The following is a 21472-nucleotide window of genomic DNA, read 5'->3' on the forward strand; positions in this document are numbered from 1 at the left end:
TGTTAGCTCTGACTAGCTGAAGAACAGCCATGGGCTGAAGCAGGTTCCGTGCTAAAATGAAATAAACTGAACTGCTCCATGTCACATGATGACATAATATGTCCATTAAATGGATGGCTGATACACAATTAATACACATCCTTTTTGGGGGTGGAATTAAGGCACATGGGAGAAATTGCCATCTGTAATAATGAAAGGAGTTACACTTGATCCTGTACACACAAAAAAGCAGCTTACAGATATACAGTAACTATACACAGCGCTATTGCAAAGCAGTATTTTCAGACAATTCAACAGCAGCTAGCCTGTCAGTGGCAGTGTGCGCCCTGCATGTTGTACACAAAGTTCTGTTACATTACATTTGGCTTGAAGTTCTTTACAAACTTTGAGACATTTTTCTTTTTTTTCTGATCACCTGAAATCATAACATATTAACATCCGTGGATGAGACAGATTATAAAACTATGTTCATTACTATATTATACTACAACACACATGTTAAAAAAATAAATCAAAACAGCGCAGTTAACGGTTAGCGTCCCGTAATTAAAATGCAACAGCATCAGAAGATTTCAAAACATTGCATTGCCATGCCTATAATGTTGGAATAAAAGTGCATATAAATCGATGCAAGGACCACTGGATTAGGTCGGTAGTCAAAAGTCCTTTAACTACGTCCTTCAACCTACAATAGCTGAAGGTGCAGGTTGTAAGCCTGTATTGATCTTATCAATGTTTCATGTCACCTGCGCCTGCTAGCTGCGCTGTGATAATCATACTATACTAGGACCGTGACCTGCCCAATTTTGTGTTAATAGCAAAAGACAATGTGCTTTTGGTCTTTAATACTTTATATTCTCAGCATTACGAGAGCAGAATCATAAAACATTAGTTCATATACCTCTGCAAAAGCCGGTACCCCTACCCATCGATGTGTAACACTCCTGCTCTCCCTCCTCCCTCGGCGACTTGCCGCACCGTAGTCCCGGAGAAGCCGGCAGAGAGAAAGCCAAGTGACCGGCGAGTTACCAAACGTTGCGAGCCGCGGCTTCACAGGGAAGCCGGTGAGTGGACGTCATAAAGGTGGTGCGCGCAAGTGACCCGACTTCACGTTCGCGTACACGCTTGAACGGTCACTTGGCAACGGTGCTCGTACGCACTGTGATTGGCTATTGATTCTCAACCGGTCATGCACCTGTTCATGAGTTCGAGCGCACATTACATTATGACGAAACTTATGAACAAGTGTCTGCTATATACATGTATGTTGAATTCGTGGACGGACACAATGGACACTATACCCATGCACTCTCTCCGAGCTTTGGCCGATGGTTGCCCATGTATCATCATCGTGATTACTTTCTTCTGTGAAAGAGCACTTACAATTATTTTCTTTTGTTAATCTTTAAATCAGCCTGTGTAATCACGATATGTAAATGATAATGAATGTCAGCGTTATTTTATCCTTTCTCCAGGAAGGTGGAAGAGGATTGTTTTCTTGTCCTTTTTTTTTTTTAACCTCCTATTGTAGCTTGTTCTCTGATACACGTTGTATCATGAATTCTTCATGCAGGTGAAAATGGTTAATACATACGAGAATTATCAGTGGCAGATCTGATCCATGGGGGAGGGCACATCGGGTGCGCGCCTCCCCTTTATATTTATTTATTTATCTATTTATCTATCTATCTATCTATCTATCTATCTATCTATTCATTATCATTATTACTATTTTTGCTTGTCAGTCGAGGAAACCCGGAAGACTAGAAATATTTTTTGCACCGAACCCCCCCCCCCCTTTACAGAATTCCTGCATGGATCCGCCTCTGATTATCAAATAAAGTCTCAACAGTACATGCATGTATGTTTGGCAGTGCATCTTGCTGTATTTTAACTCTAAAGTGCATGATTATAAAGTTGAGTTAAACAGCGATACACCTATAAATCAGCAATCTGTATGTAATAATGTACAATTGTGTACATGATTAAAATCATCCCTGGTGAAGATTATCAATAAAATGCATGTGTGCAAAATGGTGCAAAGATCCAGTCAGACCACTGCAAACATGATCCAAACAGTTTCTTTGAACAAGCCGGCATAATCAGGACACATGTACGTAGTCTGAAGGTGAGTGTTTGTCAGCTTGCACTGCTTACATTCAAGATGTGTTACAGCAATAATAGTTAGAGAAAATAAAGCACAAAAAAAAACCAGGTGTAAGAACAAGGACATAAACTGCATTTTATTATCCTTCAAGCATATGAACAAGGAACCAACAACACCAATGCTGGACTCCAACATTGAGCACACATTGCATCAATTCTTACAAACATTCCTGCTGATAACAAACTCCATGGGAAACAGAGAAAAAGACAATGCCATTGTACAAAAAAAAAAAAAAAAGATTCCTCTGTTGCAGAGACAGGTGTCAATGTTGAGTATAGGATAACTTGTTTCCATGAACAAGTTCTTCACAAAACACATTTAAATAAACAATGTTCTGTACCATATGTCAATAGTAATTATATTCTTATGATGACACGTACACCTGGTACCTGGAGCTTGCAATCATTCAAATTTACACTGGTCTGTGTCTTCAGTTTCACTCCTTTGATAAAAACACTAAAACCAAGTAATTTATGTTCAAACATTTCTTGTGAAGCAGATTCCCCTGCAAAGGAAATGAGTTGCTAGAACCTTACAAAACCATCACAATTGAATGAGATAGTGAAGTACAAACCTTTTTAATTCTCATAGGATAAAGTCCCCACTGTGCCTGTTTCTTTGCAACAACTTCACAAGATGATGCACCCACTCAACTTCCCAGTGAAAAGGGTACACGTACTCGCATTTCTGTTCACATCAAATCATACTTATATTATTTAGTATTACATGATAATAGCATCAAATAAGACTTCTCATTGCCCTCTTGCTAATTCTCAAGAATAATATGTGAACTAATACATCCAATCAATATTCAAGCATTCAGTGTTATGTTATGGACAGAACAATGCTGATATTTTGGACCACTTTCTGAAGAAAAAATAAACATGCCCTTTACAATTTGAAACTGCCATTCTTGACATTCAAAAGTTTGAGACAAAACTGTCCCCTGCGGAATCTCTCTTTCTAGGATGTTTTACGTATAATGCAGGGAAGGTAATTATCCACATACATGTAGAACAACCATTTTTTACTAACTTGTCTACAAAATCTTTCTTTTAACCCGCAATGCTGTCATAACACAATTTATGATATATCTTTGATCTTTTCTCAGAGGCAATATTTTGTTGCCTCCATGCACAAAAATTCTTTTGAATACTAGTACACGTTCAAATCTCACATTCACCTATGTCCTTGAGGTTTTAACATGCTGAGATGATACAAAAGGAAATGCTGATATTTATTTGCACTAAACTTCTGGATGGAATCCCATCAGATTAGTCTGCTTCAACATTTGAGGTATATGTCATTGCCTGCCACTGCTTAGGTTTTATAGTGTTGTATCATAAACACCTAGGCATAAATCCGCAAACAAATTCCACTTAAAACTGAAGCAATATCATCAAGCATTCTGCTTTCAAGATGAAGGTAGACATACATACAATTAGACACATAATGACGTACACATATAATGTACATTGTATGTGGGAAAGGCATTAAAAAACTAGCACATGATGCATTAATGTGCATCATCTTCATTATTCCCTACTAATGTTGTGATGTGGAGTCATTTGTGCAATAGTACATCTGTAGTATAGAGCTTCAGGATATTTCATGGTACACTTCCATGGCTTGAATCTCATTTTTACAATGGTCCAGCCTCATTCTCTCATTCTTTGACAAGAGACAGGATTTTTTTTTCCCCCAGCTTTATTAATAAAAGGATATCCTCTCAGCTGTCAAAAATACAATGGATTGTATTCTACAAATCCAAGCAAAGACAAAACACTTTTTTTTTCATTATTGCATAGAATTTGGTCTCCTACAACAACTGTAGCTTGCACATTTCAGTACAAAGATGATAGTTCATGGAATCAATGGACAAAATTTACAAACACAGTTTCATCCGGTCCATGGATAATGCAAGATTCACCTTAAAGGGGATGGCTAGTAACAGATCAGTGGGAATCAGTGCCAGTGGGAATGCTGAGGGATGATTGTTCCAATCCTTGTGGGATTCATTTAAGAGTACATTATATATTTACTGTTGTGTGAAAACTATTTGCTTCAGAACGGTCTCATATTCAAGTAATGTGCAGATTAATGCCCCGTCACTGACCAGGGACGCTTACCTGGAAACATTAAACTGCACATTACTTGAATATGAGACCATTCTGAAGCAAATAGTTTTCACACAAGAATAGATATATAATGTACTCTTAAGTGAATCCCATAAGGATTGGAACAATCATCCCTCAGCAATCCCACTGATTCCCACTGATCAGTTACTAGCCATCCCCTTTAAGTAAATGTATGTGACACTTTTGTGTGTGAAACAAGAATCAGTTCAAGCAAACACATGCATGAACAAGTACATGTACACCCTTTTTTGTGCTTGCTTTAGTCAATAGACAAGGTTGAAATCATAGATATGATTTCAGCTATACCTCTGTGACTTCCTACTGAGCCCCTTATGATAAGTACAATGAGAGAAGTGCAAGATTTAAAAAACAAAAAATATTTTCTTGTGAATTTCTTCTTTTAATGAGAAGCATGGTTATCACCAACAAGGCTGCACACTCTGCCTATTTGCTATTGATGAGGATTCACCCCCCCCCCCCACCACACACACACACACACACAAGGGAACAAAAAAAAAAAAACCAAAAAAAAAAAACAACCAAACTTGGTCATAGAAAGGCTGTGGCAATGATCAAAATTGATAGATTCTCTACCAAAATTTATCTTTTCAAATTAGGTTTGTCAGCTTGGGGTAAGAAGCATTCACTGTCTAAACTTTAATGAAGAAGTGAACATACAAAACGAAATTGCCCTAATGACACTGAAATTCACTACATTTAACTGACTGACCCAGGCACAAATAATGATGAACAATGAATTACGGTTCAACCTTGCATTTTTCAAACTAGTACCAAGTAAAATGAACACATCAGAAATAACAATGCGGCATGAGGTGGTGTTGCAAGTGCGTGTCATTCGTACAGGTCTGCATGAGCCTGTTGTGCTAGTCTAATGTATCCATCCTTTTCAGTGGGAGTCATTTGCTCAATGAGCTCTGATGTGATATCTTCCAGTGCAACCGGTCTCCCTGCAACCATGACGACCATATCTTCCTCCTCTTCTTCTTCCTCCTCCTCCTGCCTCACTGACATCCCCCCATCCATAGGCACGCCAAACGCAAATCTATCTTCTGTCATCAGATGGTTTGTCGCCATGGGAAATTCCTCGTCGGAGGCGCTGGCATCGCTCTCATTGTCGCTGTTCGGTTCGTGATGGAAGCTTGGCCGTTGCCCGACTTTCCGTTCGTGAGCTAACAGCGCCCTCATGATCTCCCCCTCATTTGCCTTATCGCTGTGCCGAGCACCGCTCTTCTCACTGGGCACCGCACCGCTAGCTGAGGGTGCCGTCTCACTGATGGCACCATCTACTGTGCTTGCGGTCATCCAGATGGGGCGCTCCTTTGGTGCTGGCTGGTTCTCTGCAGGTCCCTGATTGTCTCCTCCAATGTTAATGGTGACATCCTGGTGGTACAGGTCTGCGGTGGTGCGGTTGCCCTCTCTCCATCCATGCTGGGGCCCTCCAGCATTGATACCCCTCTCCCCTCCTCGTTTCCTGCAGATTGACAAGATTTGGAATCATCATTACTCACAAGAACATATTCATTTTACTTGATGTCAGCACAGGTGAACTCTAATTTCATGGCTTATTTTTTTTACCTCAATTCATGACTTTTCAAAGAAAAGAACAATCATACAACGTAGAATCAGCTTTGTCCAAATGCAAAATAAATTTTGATACATTGAATATCAACCTATTCAAGATTGGTGCATGTTATAATACAAGGAAGAGGTAAGGATTTCCATTCTATGAGAGAGATGCATGTTACATTTCATCTAACTCAGTCATACTTATTTGTCACATACATGTACGTCTAGTCTCAGAGAGGGGTTCTACCTTTTGTAACAAATTGAACAAACTATGTGTAAAATATGCACAATAGAATTGAAGTTTTCATTCTTTGTCCACTTCTACAATCTCCCATTTGTGACACACTGCACGCACAGAAGTTGTGTACAGTGTACGTCCTGCTTTCCTCACTTGCTTTTCTACCTTCTGTTTTTGTTTTTTTTCATGTATCTCATGGATCAGTAAGTAGATATCAGTAAGGCACTGGATGAACAAGACTACTGTATGTGATAGTTGCTATTTTGTAGTGTTTATTGGGCAGAATATACTGGCAGCTTTCCCAAGGGAGAACATCATCATAACATGAATGTTAAGAGCCATATGGTTGAGTTTTAATACTTTCAGTAAAACTAAAATGTTCAATGTATGTCATGCACTGATTGATTAATAATCAGCAACAAATAATTTGTGAGACAAAAAACATTGTGTGAAAAGCACATTATTTTAGGGAGTAGCATGCACACATAAATAAAACCTAGTACTTGTAGGTACTGCTCTCAGGAGGCAAAAAGCTGCTTTGTGCGTGCCACGGAATTGGTGTTGATGTTGCCCATATGAATTCCAAAGAAAATTCAGTATGATGCTATGCATTCCTTTCTCAGTATTTTGACTAAATGACATGAATATGATGATCTCAACATCAGAAAAACATGTAATACAGAATGTTCGAAACGACAGGATATGATTTTTATTTTTTTATTTTTTTATTTTTTATTTTTTTTTTTTTTTTGGGGGGGAATTGTACTTGTAAGTCCCTTAATAGCATTTCAAGCCTGTTGCATAGAATATTCTATTACAACCCATGTCAGACATCTGAGCTGTGGTTCTACAATTATTTTGTGTTCACCTCGTTTTCAGTGCCAGCAGAGAAAAGAGGGAAGTACATCCCCCTCTTTTACAAATGCCTATGGGATTTACAGCTGTACATGTTAAGAAAGAGGGGAATACTGTATGGCATCAGGACACTTGAGCACTCAGTGGTGAAAACTTGCTGTTGATGACAGTTTTGCAATAGAGGGCAAATTCCCATACGTTAAAATGTAAAAATAGAGGACGAACACTGGAGCCGCCTTTTGTACATTGTATGTCATGTGTGTGACTGTGTGCACTAGATGTACAGTATATACAATGTAATGCTCGCGGCTTGTCTGAGCTGTGCATGGTATGGTTGCAGTCCAGTAGTGTAGAGCATGAGTTGGCGCTGAGTGAAAATTGTTACTGGGAAGTTGTAAAAAGTTGATATTGTTAAAATTTCTATTCATACTCAAGACGCCTGAAATGGGTAATAATAGTTATATGGCTTGGCTAATTTCGGGGGATACAACATTAATGGCCCTCACTTCAATCACATTGCCCTCGTCTCTGACTAGGGCAACACAATTGTAGTTCAGGCAATAATAATGTCATATTCCCCTCAAGGCCAGTTCATATTATATTGATGTCCACTCCAATGCCAATAATCATTTTTAAAATGTTACTATTGATCACCATGTTTAGACTACTGCTCAAATCTACAATATTTACCTTGCATCCGGTAACTGAACAGGAGTTGGTTCCAGGATTTCCTGAGCTAGCTTGATGTTTTCAACATCTCTCAGTAGATCAAAGATGGGCTTCATCTGTTCGTTAAATTTCACCATCTGCGTGACGGAGTCTCTCCTGGGCACAGCGCTCTCGTCCTCCTCAACGCTCTCCCCACAGTAGGTGCACTTCATGTCCATGGAAACGGGGTCGAAGAGGAGTTGGGCATCAAACTCGTTGTACGTCTTCGAGCACTTTGTGCATTTAAACAGTGCCTTGCACGTCGAGTCCCTCTCTCGATTTTCAATTTTCTGGCGCATGCGGTCCAATTTGAATCTGACCACATTGACAAACGTCTTGTAGTTGATGTAGTAGTAGTAGTGGCGATTCGCTCTCCCGTCTGCTTGGGTCTCTACCCGCATGACTTGTTTCAAGAGCTTGTCATTCTTTATCTTCATGAGCAGAGTTCTGAGTTGCTTCTTGTCAAACTTGAGGAGCTCGGCGAGATCATCCTCCTTCATGATGGAGTTGCGCACCAGGAGATCCACTATCAGGGCGTGCTCGATGGTGTAGAAGCTGCGCATGATGAACTTGGCCAGACGCTTCAGTTTGTCAGGTACCTCGGTGAGAACACCAGGCTCTGCTGCTGCTGCACCGGCAGACATCTTCTTCAGGTCTCGGTGCCCACAGAGAACAAAGAATTCTAGGAAGATAGATGAGATAGCTAGAGATAAGAATTGTGATACAATGTATCTGAAAATAAGTAAACAACAAATAGACTACAGTGGTGGGACCTATATCGCGACTTTGCCCTTGAACCCAGTGTACAATGCAATTCACTTGAATAGAAATTTGAGTTACAAACCATCTTTCACCACTGTGAAATAGTCTAACTTTTCCTTGAATAGCCTGACCACATGCCGTTGGAAACATGCGACACTTGTGTACAGTGACAGGATAGTGTAAAGTCAACTTTTCCTTCCACAATTACAATACAATAGCCAGCACTGTGTCAGCCACGACAACCAACATCACAATACTGTTTTACCGGTCATTCTGGTAACATCCATTCAGCAAACTCAAAAACTAAAGTATCATTGACTAATGTTAGATCTACATGTATGTGTGAAATTGTATTCAGTCATGGTGAATGCAATTACTTCAACAGCATGCAGCCCTTGAATGTCTGTTATTTTCCTCTTTCATTTCATATACACCTGTAGATAAAGAGTTGTTGTAGTTTGAAATCTAGTAATTGTGACCCTGCACCTCAAAACAAACAAAAAGTCGCCAGACATGAGTTTTCAGTTAAGACCATATTCTAAAAGAGCAGACTTTAAGCTTTAAAATGATGTATAACTCAAATCAAACGGACTCTCCTAACCTATCTAAATATTGGAAAGAAAGCTCAAACTCAGGAAAAGTATGAACTGAGAAAAGAGGCTCTGAAGTACAGTGTCTATTCAAGCGCTTAATCTTTACCAAACCGTGCTGGCTGTGCGATGAATGGGACAAAAAACAGGAAGTAAACCACCAGAGTAACAACAATGAAGGGATTATCAGATTAAACTGAAGTTAAGCATGCCTCATTAACACATTCTGTCCATAATTAATGCCAACTTTCAAAGTAGTAGCGCTATCCTTTCAGAAGTTATTAGAGTTGAAAGTGAAGAGTGTGGACAAGGTTTTTCAGAAATGAAAAAGGGATTCTGAAGACATATCTGATCACACTATTCTACCAAAAATGTTCGAGATAAACTGCTAAAAACACACACTTTCCTGCCCGTTTTATGATACCAAATTTTAGCATAACGTAAAAGAAGACCCGCTCTTTCAGAAAATATGAAAAAGTCAAGTTCGGCTAGGTTGACCCATTTCACTTATTTGCAGTCCTCACGCAAAATCAGTGTGTGCGACTTTATGTTCGTTTTGAGGTGCACGGTCACAATTGGTATGTACAGTGGACATAGCTGGTTTAAACTTCTTTTCTTTTTAAATAAATAGCATCCAGTAGAGGTTCAGTACTTGAAGTCCAGACTAGAACACTCTGTCTCTACATTTCTTCTAGCCATAGTCTAGAAGTAGAACTCTAGTTTGAGCCTAAAAAAACAGTTCAAAAACAAAACAAAACAAAATGGCAAGTTTGACTTTTTTATTACATGTGTAGTTTTAATCTTCTTTATATGTAAAACGTGGTTTGCATCCCAATACTGCAATATTGAATAAACATTATTTGTTAGTTGTAACATTTGCGAGATATTTAGAAACCACCCTACGGAAACGGTAAAGAGCATACAAATACAATTCTAACTGATATAAACATCAAAAGTTTATTGGATGAAAATTGGTTTTGAAATGACCGAGATATCTATAAACAAGAAAAAACAAAGAAATCCTATAAAACTTCCAAAGTGTTACTCTTGTCTGTAGTCTTGGCCTGTCAATTTTATTATGACCGCTTTTTTTTTTGTTTTTTTTTTTTGGGGGGGGGGGGGGGGTAACTATACACAGCCCAGTCGCTGTACATGGTACGTCGCATAGCGTAACAGTGTCTGGTCGGGCTAGGGGGGGGGGGTGATATCTCATTCATTTCTTAGCCAATTTTCATCAAATAAATGTTTGCCAAATGTCAGGATGTTTAATCTTCCTTGAAACTACATGTTCTTTCATATTTCATAAGACTAGTTAACCCGTTCAAGGCGGGCTAATTAATTTCGCTACAACAGTCAACACGCATTCCCATAGATCCGTGCTGCCCGAGTAAACTTTTAACTTTATCTACTCGGGACTCGTCCGCGTCCTCAACGGGTTACAGTACTGTAATTAGGTTTCTCATTATCTCACCAAAATGTTATTCGGTTATAAACCTGATTCTTCACCTTAACCAGTACTGCACAGTACTGTTAAGTTGAAAAAAAAAGGAATAACTTATATGTACAGTGTTGAAACCCCAGGATTACCATCTTCGTGTAGGCCTACGCTACGGTAGGCCTACAAGCTACTTTATAAATCGTGGGTTTTGTGTAAGGCAAGAGATTACGATATGAACTGTACACATTGCCTTATGAATGGGACTACAGCAAGAGAACTTCACCAAAGAAAACATGGGGGTAGTACAGAGACACAACTCCCATTATGAAGATCTATGAGGTCTACAAAGATAACAGCAGAAGAAGAACGAGAACAAGAGTGCAAAATCAAAAACCACCATCCAAATCGTATACTTACCACAGTTTCATACCATCAGACCCATTCGCCTCCAGAAGTGTGCGCTGTTTATGTACAAAAGTGCATAGACCCTACTTGTACACATTGCATGCATGCATGCTATACTAGTAATTTGCACATCAAAACAGTACAAAAACGATGCTCGCGTGCGCGAGATGATTGCGAGAGGGCAGCAAATCCAAATTCACATCCCGCGTCATACGCATCATCAACAGGCTGGTGCCCAACTTGCAAAACCACCGTATGAAGAGTGAATTATAAAGTACAGAGGAGGAGCATGGAGGAGTAGCAGAATAAGAGGATGGAGGATCAAAAGGAAGATTGAAGATAAAGACTCAACAGAAGAGACCCAATCTGCGCTATGTAGCATCCTGTAGGTAAACCCATTGCATATTGTCAACACAATCCTGAATGTGATGACCGTACGGTACAAGTACAAAGTTGGTCTTAATCACGTTTTGTGCTCCTCTTTTGTATCTGGTTCATTACGCCGAAATACTTGAAAGTTCCTTGAAATTTCATGACTTTGAAGGATTATACCTTCACCTACATCAGTTGAAAAGCTTCGTCGGGAGTTGTTGGATTCTGTTTTATTTCTTCTCGAGTCAAAGTTACGAATATCAGTCCTATACCAGTCAGTGTCAGGAGTAAAGAATTGAAGATTTAAGATTTTTTATTTGCAGTTCAATTCAATCTATTCAAAAACCAAACATAAATAACAAGATAACAAGTTTTTTGAAGAGTTTCTTAGTAAATGCACTTCTTGTTGATTTTTAATTCAAACAAGACGATCAAGAATTTTACATTAAAATACAAGATTTTTGAAAAAATGTGAAAATGAATTTACACCACAGTAACACCAGCTGGTGTGGTCTCTTATTGAAGCTGGACGGGTGTTAAACCATTGATATCAACACCAACAAATATCAAATCAACACCATGTGGTGTCATTATTGAATTAACACCAGTACAGTGTCAAAATAACACCAGGTACAGTGTCAAATTAACACCACGAAGTGTCAGGTGAACACTTTTCAACACCATCACAGTGCATTTTCAACACCTGTGGGTGTGGTCCTTTATTGAAGTTTGATCGGTGTTAGATTTAACACCCGTGGTGTTAAATCTAACACCTTTTTTTATACAGTGTAAACACACACACACACACACCCTCACACCCCCATACACAACCACACCACACAGAGCACTCAAAACTAAAGTAGGCTGGCCAACCTACATAACATCAAATAAATGTTTAACATGTAGTTTAACAAATTCATTTCAAATTGTCTAATAGATATTTTTTACACTGAACTTTGAACCTAGAGAATATTGTACTGTTCCTAATGTCAACAGGACTTGGTAGTTGGTACCACTCTTTAATACAAGTGGTTCGGAAAGAATTCAAGGAAACAGTATAGTCCTTACATGAGGACGATGGAAGAGGTTTCTTTGACGTGTGTTGTAATTATGAATCCGTGAGTTCAGGGCAAATAATTTTTTTAACTGGCAAAATTGAGAGAGCGAATATAGCACGAACTGCCTGCCGTTACAAATTCCCTTTCCTTAACCGTCTTCACACTTTCTGCTATTAGTCTTTCTCCCTTCCCTTTTATTATGTCACTGCCTGCTACATCAAACCTATGCAGATTTATAAGAATATTGGCGCCTGTTCGCGAAATGGTGTTAATGGACGGATCTTCAATCCTGCAAGTGCCCATGACGTCGGGAAGCAAAAGGCGTAACCCAGGGATGCTCTTTCGTTTAAAGGTAGGGAATCCCATTTGCACGCCTTAAATGAAGAGTTGTATAAATACAGTGGTATGTTGAAGAGAATATCATTTTAGAAACTCCCACAAAGTATTGAAAGTGGAAGGTAACATTTAGTACAGTTTTTTGACGGTTAGATTTTGAATTGAATTGTTTTCGGGGCTCACCGTAAATTCCAGTACATTACTAGGCTACCTTTGCAGACCCATGTACTGCATGTGTGTCCATCATGTATCTTTTGTGAAGAAAGTTCATCAACACTTACAAACATTTCTATATACATTCTTACCACACAGTCTATATGTTATTACATCAGCTCTTGTACTTTTAGATTTGTGTTTATAGATCACAAATACAGAAGAATGCAACAAAAAGGCTTAAGTGTGGCTGACACACAGAACTACTGAGTAGTTGAGTTTTGTGCATTATTCAAATTTTAGATAACTGTTGACTTCCAAATTTCTAAGCAGTGGCCTAAGCAAGTCCGCTGAGGTTCATATTTGATGTTTTGCTGCATTTTGGGAGGTCTGTAAAAGGTATCCCCTACCTTTAACGGAAGTATGATAGGCAGGTGATGTCTAAATTCCACCATCCTATCCTTGTTTTTTTTTTTTTTTTTGTAAACATGCGGTTCTTGAATACTAAGCCTAGCTTTCTATAAGGTAAATACGTGCAGTTAGATTTGTAATGAGATAACTTTTTGTGTTTATGTTTTCATATATTCTATGATCTTTTTTATAACGTTGAGAAGACAGTGAAAGAAAAAGTATTATCTCTATTATCAGCTATCTTTTTTGTGCAATACTAGCAGGAGAGAACAGACGCTTATTAGATTTATTTTTTTTTTTGCGCAGAAAAAATTATTTTTGCTTCCTAATTCCATTTGCTCTCTTATTCGAATCCACAGTGACCGCAAATTTTCTTCCCATATATTTTTTTTTAGCAATATAGAGTGCAAATTCACTAGGGTAACATATTTTTGTTAGAACAACAAAATTACGCATAACAATTCAGAATGCACACGTAATTAGACTGTATGATATTTAATCTAACTTTAAGAAGAAATATTAACCTCTATCAGTGTCTATATAAACTGTTCTTCAGTCACTTTGTAAATATTCATATAATATGAGGAGAATGTTTGTTTTGTAAAAAAAAAAAAAAAAAAAAGGTGATGCATGTTTGCTTCGCAGCTCATAAAGTATCAAGTTCAGTTATCTTGCTCACTTTCTGTTGAGTTGCAGGACAGAAGACATTGTCACATAACCATAATTTTAGTTCTTATCAAGAGTAACAGTAGGCGGCCTAGATGCTTGTTACCTACAATATTTTTTCTTTCTATTTTTTACTCCCCATCAAGTATCAACAAACAATGACGATAGTCATGTACAAAGCAATAAACAGTTCTCAGTCGATCAGTTTAAAACAAAAACATATTCAAGTTTTGTCATCTTGTAATAAAAGGCATCTATATATCGCGCGCCTACTGGGCTCTTTCACAAAATTGCACCAGCCCATTTTTTTTCTTTTTTTCTTCTCTTTCAAGGCTGTCGTATCTCATAGCAATATGCTTATTTGACGACCAGTCTTCTGCATACACACTCCCAATACATGCGTCATAATCCAGTCAAATCATTTAATTCTCTTAATCCCAAATGGTTCCCAATATTGACGTGTTCTCTTATTCTTTTCTTTAATCTGTACACGTATAATTTATCTCAGTTATGTTCCGATGTACACACTGTATGTTTTATTGTCTTTAAAATAAAAAGAAATGACTGTCTTTCATTATTTTGTAACAATTAAATATTCAATGCAGAAAATTCCCAATAAATTCATTTGAATTGATTTGAATCGAATTGAATTAAGCAAACATGAAATTCGGTATATACTTGACTTTTTGTGATTGCAGCGTCTTTTCTTTTCTTGAGCACATAAACTGACAAAGAATATTTTGCTCTATTGAACATGATTGTTGCTATAATACAATCATTTTTTAACGAATGGAAATGATATCAGTGTCAAGAATTCTAACCTATGCGATCAGTTCAATGTTTACAATAATCATTGCCATTTATATTTCAAGGTGACTAAAGTTACTTTATTAGGGGGGAAATGAGCAAAGACAATAGAATTCCTATTTTAGTCATCTTGAAATATTAACGTTGTCAATGATTACTACATGAAACTGATACTTTATAAGTTTCGCTGTCTGAACTTCATGGGTAGAAGTTTGCTCTCCTCGAAAACGTTAATATTTTCTTAAATTAATTAACCTGCTATAAAAACAAACAAACAAACAAACAAACACCCCAGGGCTGCTTAGATGGTTCCAGGGTTCTTTATTATAGATGTCAGCTGTTGTTTGTTATTATTGAAAATAACAATGACAACGCCCACATACATGGAAGAAGAGCAGTGCTAGCACAATCGATATTGATGCTATATTATATAGTGAGGTTATACGTATACCTTGTAGTCCATACATCATTATTATTTTACATTTCAAAATTACGAAAAAAAACCAGCAACACTAGAACAGTAATAACAAAATGTTATCATGCATGCATATTACATAGACCACCTAATAACTATACAGGGGGCATAACCGGCGGATACATGAGGTGTCGTCACAGTATACGTTTATATTCTGATGTTAGCTTTGATGCTGTAGAGATCTGGTCGTATGACTAATTGATATGTAAGAACTCAACTTGTTTTCGCCATTCTATCTCAAAAGATTGCAAATTAGTGTGAGTTGCTGCTCAGCTGTCTTTGGAGTGAAAAGTTGGTTGATATTGGCTCTGTCCTTGTGTTCTTGCTTTCTACTGGAATATCGTTAACTGGCTTTGATTCTTCTCTTCTGCTGAGGATAGAAGCGAGAACAAGAGAGTATCGCTGAATGTATATTATACTTAAACGAGGAAAATGACACAAAAACGACAAACAACAGCAAGAAAAAGAACAAATGACCACATTGCAACAACTAAATATAGAGAAGATCAGACCATGAATGTAGAGCGGAAAATTGTGGATGCATTGAGAGAATATCAAGACAGAAATGTTTGTAGATGCCGGCAAGATATCAAGTTGCATGGGGAGTAAATGACTTTCGTGATAGTTGCACTGTTTCGGCTTCTCCAAAAGTGTTCTTTGGTTTTTAGCTAAGTTGCATATATAGGGCATTACTTGAGGGCATACTCTCTAAATTCATGGATTTAGATGAGGAACAAATCCAAAATTAGACTGAAAATCTCAAAATGATATTATTTAGAAGTCAACTTAATTATTCAGTCTAATTTTGGATTTGTACCTAACCACAATCTCATGGATTGATTTTCAATCTAAGGAATTTAGAAGATACCCTATCACTCGTCTGGCGGATTAACAATATTACAGAAATTTCATTTTTTTTTCTGGGACAGAGCACCGCTTACATACTTAAACTTGGAAAATACATTGATTAAAGATGCATGATATATTCATGATATATTTATAATCAGACGTAAATTTTGAGATTCTATCATACTGTCACGATTGCAGACTGATTGGGTTTCAGATGAGCCACACTTGATATTTTTTTTTAAATCATTTTTTGATGTTATTTAATCCGTTAAAAGGGTGTGAGACATTAAGGAGGGTTTACGCTTGAGTAAGACCTATAAATCCAACGCTCTTTTTCTTCGGGGGGGGGGGGGGAGGGGGAGGGGTGAACCTGGCTAAAACGGGAAACTACGAAAAGTTTTAAGCATAATAATAGAACTAGTATAGAAACTTCACCCATCCCGAAAAAAGACGAATGTTATAATTAAGCGATTGAAGAATTAATGTAGTCTTGTTTAAAGGGAATAGGTTATGAAAGAAGCAGACAGAATCTTGTATAGGAAAAGCTTGCATAGCGTTGATTTTATAGCAGAGCATCCGTGATAAATGACAGTCCAAGTGAGAGAAGGTGAAAAGTAGAGTCCCCCACCCATAGATAGCTCAATATATTCTGACATATAGATTGAATGATGGAGATATGGAAAAAATGGAGGAAGCTGAGAATAATGATAATAATTGTTTGCCGTGATAGAAAAACATTATGTAGAACACGACATTAGTCAGTGTTGGTGAAGGTTTTAATTGGCGAAAGCGTGACTTATGTGATTCCTGTAGAAAACACTGCCCCGTGACATGAAACCGGACAGTGATACATGTACATCGATATCATTGCTTATGAGGAAATACAAGGTAAAATGAAGCGGCGGAGAGGTTCACCATGCTTTTTTTTCATCTCTATCTTAGTTTGTCCACTTTTATTTGTAGTCATTTGTCATAATACTGTAGAACCTACTGCCAATCTATGAGATTAATAGGTACCTATGTGATCTGCAGATACTACTGCAGTTTTTAATTCATGGATGAAGCCTGGAATCTAATGATAATCTCACAATGGATTCTTTTCAAGCACATTCCTTCCCTGAAACGACAAAGCAAATGGGAATTATACTGTTTGACATAACACGTTTGCTCTATTCTGCAACATTTCACATTTTACCTTTCCTTATACTCAGTCTTACTGTGCATTCCAGGAATACCCAATCATAGCAAGTGAGATGTCATTTTAAAGATAATTAATCAGGCTTTCTTATGATGTCATAATTATTCAACGAAGATAATGCGGGTAAAAGAGAAACATGATATATCATACTTTAATTGCAGAAATTATTTTGAGGAGTCTATAACAAGTCAGTTTGTAGTCATTGTTTATTAATAAGAAATGACGACAGAAGACCACATAATAAAACAGTTCGATGCGTGGTTGCCACACTTAATATAGCAAATGTGACCCTGCACCTCAAAACAAACAAAAAGTCGCCAGACATGAATTTTTAGTTAAGACAATATTCTGAAAGAGCAGACTTTAAGCTTTAAAATGATGTATGACTCAAATCAAATGGACTCTCCTAACCTATCTAAATATTGGAAAGAAAGCACAAACTCAGGAAAAGTGTGAACTGAGAAAAGAGGCTCTGAAGTACAGTGTCTATTCAAGCACTTAATCTTTACCAGACCGTGCTGGCTATGCGATGAATGGGACAAAAAACAGGAAGTAAACCACCAGAGTAACAACAATGAAGGGATTATGAAATTAAACTGAAATTAAAGATGCCTTATCAACACATTCTGTCTATAATTAATGCCAACTTTCAAAGCAGTAGCACTATCCTTTCAAAAGTTATTAGAGTTGAAAGTGAAGAGTGTGGACAAGGTTTTTCAGAAATGAAAAAGGAATTCTAAAGACACACCTAATCACACTATTCTACCAAAAATGTTCAAGATAAACTGCTAAAAAACACACTTTCCTGCCCGTTTTATGATACCAAATTTTAGCATAATGTAAAAGAAGACCCGCTCTTTCAGAAAATATGAAAAAGTCAAGTTCGGCTAGGTTGACCCATTTCACTTATTTTCAGTCCTCACGCAAAATCAGTGTGTGCGACTTTATGTTCGTATTGAGGTGCACGGTCACATATACATAATAATAAATGTATTATACCAGAGTCCACCTGGAATTCTTCTCTAGATCATTCATGAATGTCATTTCTGCACAGATAAGTCCACTATAAACCTTCAGAAAAACAAATGCCTTCTTCCTTGTGTCAAAAGTGATGATGTCATATAAAGTTCTAAAATAAACATATACATTTCAGTAATTTTCCCCTGATATTTTCTGAGGTCATCATCCAAGTAAAGGACAAGACGAATTACAGCGGTCCGCGGTGCATTTAACCCCATTTATCTTTGACAGAATCATAATTCTTTGCTGATGCCTTTACGCTGTTTGCTGAGAACAAAAGAGGTGTTTTTGTATTGATGCTATACATTGTATTGACAAGTAATATAATGTGTACATAGATAATGGTATGTTGTCGATTATTTTCGTACACACATACACACGCACTCACACAAAGATAATTCTTAAATGAAAATATACAATATGAAATTAAATCGAATCAGACCAATGAACAAACAGAAACTCCAATCAATAACTTCAGGATAATGCTTTGACCATTAAATTAGAGTAGAAATAAACAGGAATTTGATTTTTTTTTTTAAAACTAGAAAGGAAGTTCACGTAATTTCGTCCCCAGCTGGAGCTCTTGACGTTTATTGATTATGAAACATGACAGAACCATTTTAGACGAAAGGAAATGACTCCATGCTTATGTATATTTTTTGGGGTAATCTTTTGTCCCTCATACTTGCTCAATATGGGTATACTTTAACGCACTATATTGAAAGGCAGTTCATTTTCAAGTTCTTGTATACCTAAAGAGTGGTGTTTATTATGATAACATGCATATTACTATATGAAGATGCATTTACATTTTATCAGCACTACTTGTTAAAACTCTCGTCATTGAAACGAAATATGATATTACATGAATACCAAATACGCACACATCACATTCATTTTACGTCAATACAGTGATTTCCGGAAAAATGCACTCAAAATTAACTTCACGAGGTCATTCTACAAAAAAAGGACAGTAGCTGAAAATAAGCCAACAGAATTGTCATGACCATATTATTGCAATGAAATATACCCCTTCCAAATTCGTAGTTCCGGAACGCTTGTTTGCATGCAATGAGAGGTTAATTACCTCGAATTCGAATAATAATATTAGTAACAAAAACAGAGTATCAGGACAATCAATCCACTTCTGTTCATATCATGTCAATTTTTATTGCTACACATCTGTCGTTAATTCCCTGTAAGGTCAGATATCCTGGGTTTGTTGTTGTTGTTTTTAGAGAACCTGTCAAGATTCATTTTGTTGTTATCATCCTTTCAGAGTTATAAATGAAAGTGGACAGAAATCCATCGCCAGCAAACCCTAAGCCACTGAGTCAGATTCTGCTATACACCATCTACAGTAGATAGGAAATTACCGTATCTTCGATCGACAAACCACAGCATAATCTGTACCTTTGTGCGCGCAGGTTGTATTCCAACCGCGAAGGTCGGAATCAGGGAGTGTGATACAGCAGCATTATACACCTTCGGACCGGTAACAGGCAATCCACGGTTTGTGGTTTGTGGTGTTATCGAAGTGCACATACGTCTCCTTAAACTCGATCACGATACAAAGTTCCTTTATAAGGACAAAGCAAAGCTTCTGTGTAGTACCACACAGCAGCTTTGTAACACAGACTGCTTTTGAATATAACACGATTTGGAAAAGAGCCTTTCAATTACATGTCTGTTTTGAAGATATCTTTTATCATAGAACTTAGAATCGTAAACTCTTAGTGAGAATTTGCATGCTACTAATATGTCGTTTTCGATACGACGTTCGTATAAGCTCTTTTCCTGCTAAATTTGGCCGCGCAACCATAGGCCTACTTTCTGATTGGGATGCATTATGCAATACCCATTGAATAATACTGTCTTGCTTAAATGTGTTTGGTGTTTATACATCCTAGAGCACAACAACAACAACAACAACAACAACAACAACGCTCATCTGTAACTCAGTTCCGGTCGTTATGAATAGACTTTTATTCAGAGACTTTATTCTCTCAAAATATGCACGTATGCATATAAAAGTGTTTTTTCGTCAGTGACTCCATGACTCAGATTTGCGTCGGATAATCATTTTCATTTGAAATGCACCGTGCAAATTCAATCTAGGCTGCTAGTATAACGAAGTAACGCAATACTGTGTTGCCAGATGGTGATCTCAGTAACCAAAAATGGTGAAATTTCGCGATTTTTGGAAACCCTTGGTGATAAAGTTTTAGCCTGGTAACCAAATTGATATTTGGTGATTTTTGGTAAATTTTGGACGATTTCAAAACCAACAAAAATAATCATAATGAATACTAACGAAAATGCACTTTCCCCAAAGTGTTCCCCTTACACTAAGTTGCAATTTCCTGAAAATGTTTGTCTTTAGTCACGCACACACACACACACACACACACACACACACACACACATACTGAGGTATTACCTGTACATATCGTACACGTTTCGCATTTAGTGCGTTTGACTATCTTATAGCGTGTTCTGCAATACATTGCACCGAGACTAGCCCAGTGCAATCATGCAGAGTGTTGATGGAAGTTTATTAATGTGATCAATCATGAATCAGTTTGTGATTTTCTTGAAGTTGAACCCTAAACCACAATTTTCAAAATTTGATGATTTTTGATGATTTGTGGTGATTTTTCCACATGCCTTTTGGTGATTTTGTTCTGTTGGGGTGTAGCTACGCTGATGCAATGTTCTCGTTGATATCCTCTGCTGCTTTCATGTCGAGCCTTGCTGAATACAAACGCTTTAATTAGAAGATGGAAACTACGTGTGGTTGGACTGTATGAAATCTCCCGAAGACGTGAGCAACGACTCTCCCAAGTTGTCAGCTTTCGAAGAAGGAAAGATTTGACTAACAAGCTGCGTCGTTGTCTGGAACCAAACAGCGTTTGATTCTCCAGCATGAGCTAAGAAGAAAACCGGATGTGACTATTTAAACTCTTTCTTTCCGCGTAAACACGTGTCGGTGAATTAGAAAGACGTATGATTTTGAGAGGGACACGAAGCGGTGATAACTGTTGTGTCTTTCTGAATGGTTAGTCATAGGAGATGGAGGAGCGGGCTGAGAGATGAATGCTGAAGGCAAAGGGACGGATGGAGAAAAGACTACAGGAGACAAAAATTGAGAGAGCACCGAGGTATAGACACACAAAGAGAGTAAGAGGGAGGGTGAGAGAGAAAAAAAAATGAGATGCAGGATTTTTGTAGAGCAGAGA

The 21472-nt window shown here is 37.6% G+C and overlaps 1 protein-coding gene across 1 annotated transcript; it reads right to left on the bottom strand.

Moving 5' to 3' along the window:
- Positions 1-5144: 5144 nt before the first annotated feature.
- Positions 5145-8337, bottom strand: LOC139717524 (general transcription factor IIE subunit 1-like). The gene is made up of 2 exons (XM_071629028.1): positions 7676-8337; positions 5145-5797 (listed from the first exon to the last, which is right to left on the bottom strand). Exons 1-2 carry the CDS (start codon positions 8335-8337, stop codon positions 5158-5160), a joined length of 1302 nt encoding a protein of 433 aa, XP_071485129.1. The 3' UTR covers positions 5145-5157.
- Positions 8338-21472: the final 13135 nt, after the last annotated feature.

This window comes from Diadema antillarum, unplaced genomic scaffold, assembly GCF_040938485.1.
Source record: "Diadema antillarum isolate AM-2024a unplaced genomic scaffold, OU_Dant_1.0 scf00000076, whole genome shotgun sequence".
Classification (NCBI taxonomy): Eukaryota; Metazoa; Echinodermata; class Echinoidea; order Diadematoida; family Diadematidae; genus Diadema; species Diadema antillarum.

Bases quoted from the DNA above. Each gene is read 5' to 3' on its own strand.
- LOC139717524 (XM_071629028.1), bottom strand. From the start codon at position 8,337: ATGTCTGCCGGTGCAGCAGCAGCAGAGCCTGGTGTTCTCACCGAGGTA. The intron at 5,798-7,675 runs GTAAATATTGTA...GTCAATCTGCAG, and splicing joins GTTCAGTTACCGGATGCAAG to GAAACGAGGAGGGGAGAGGG.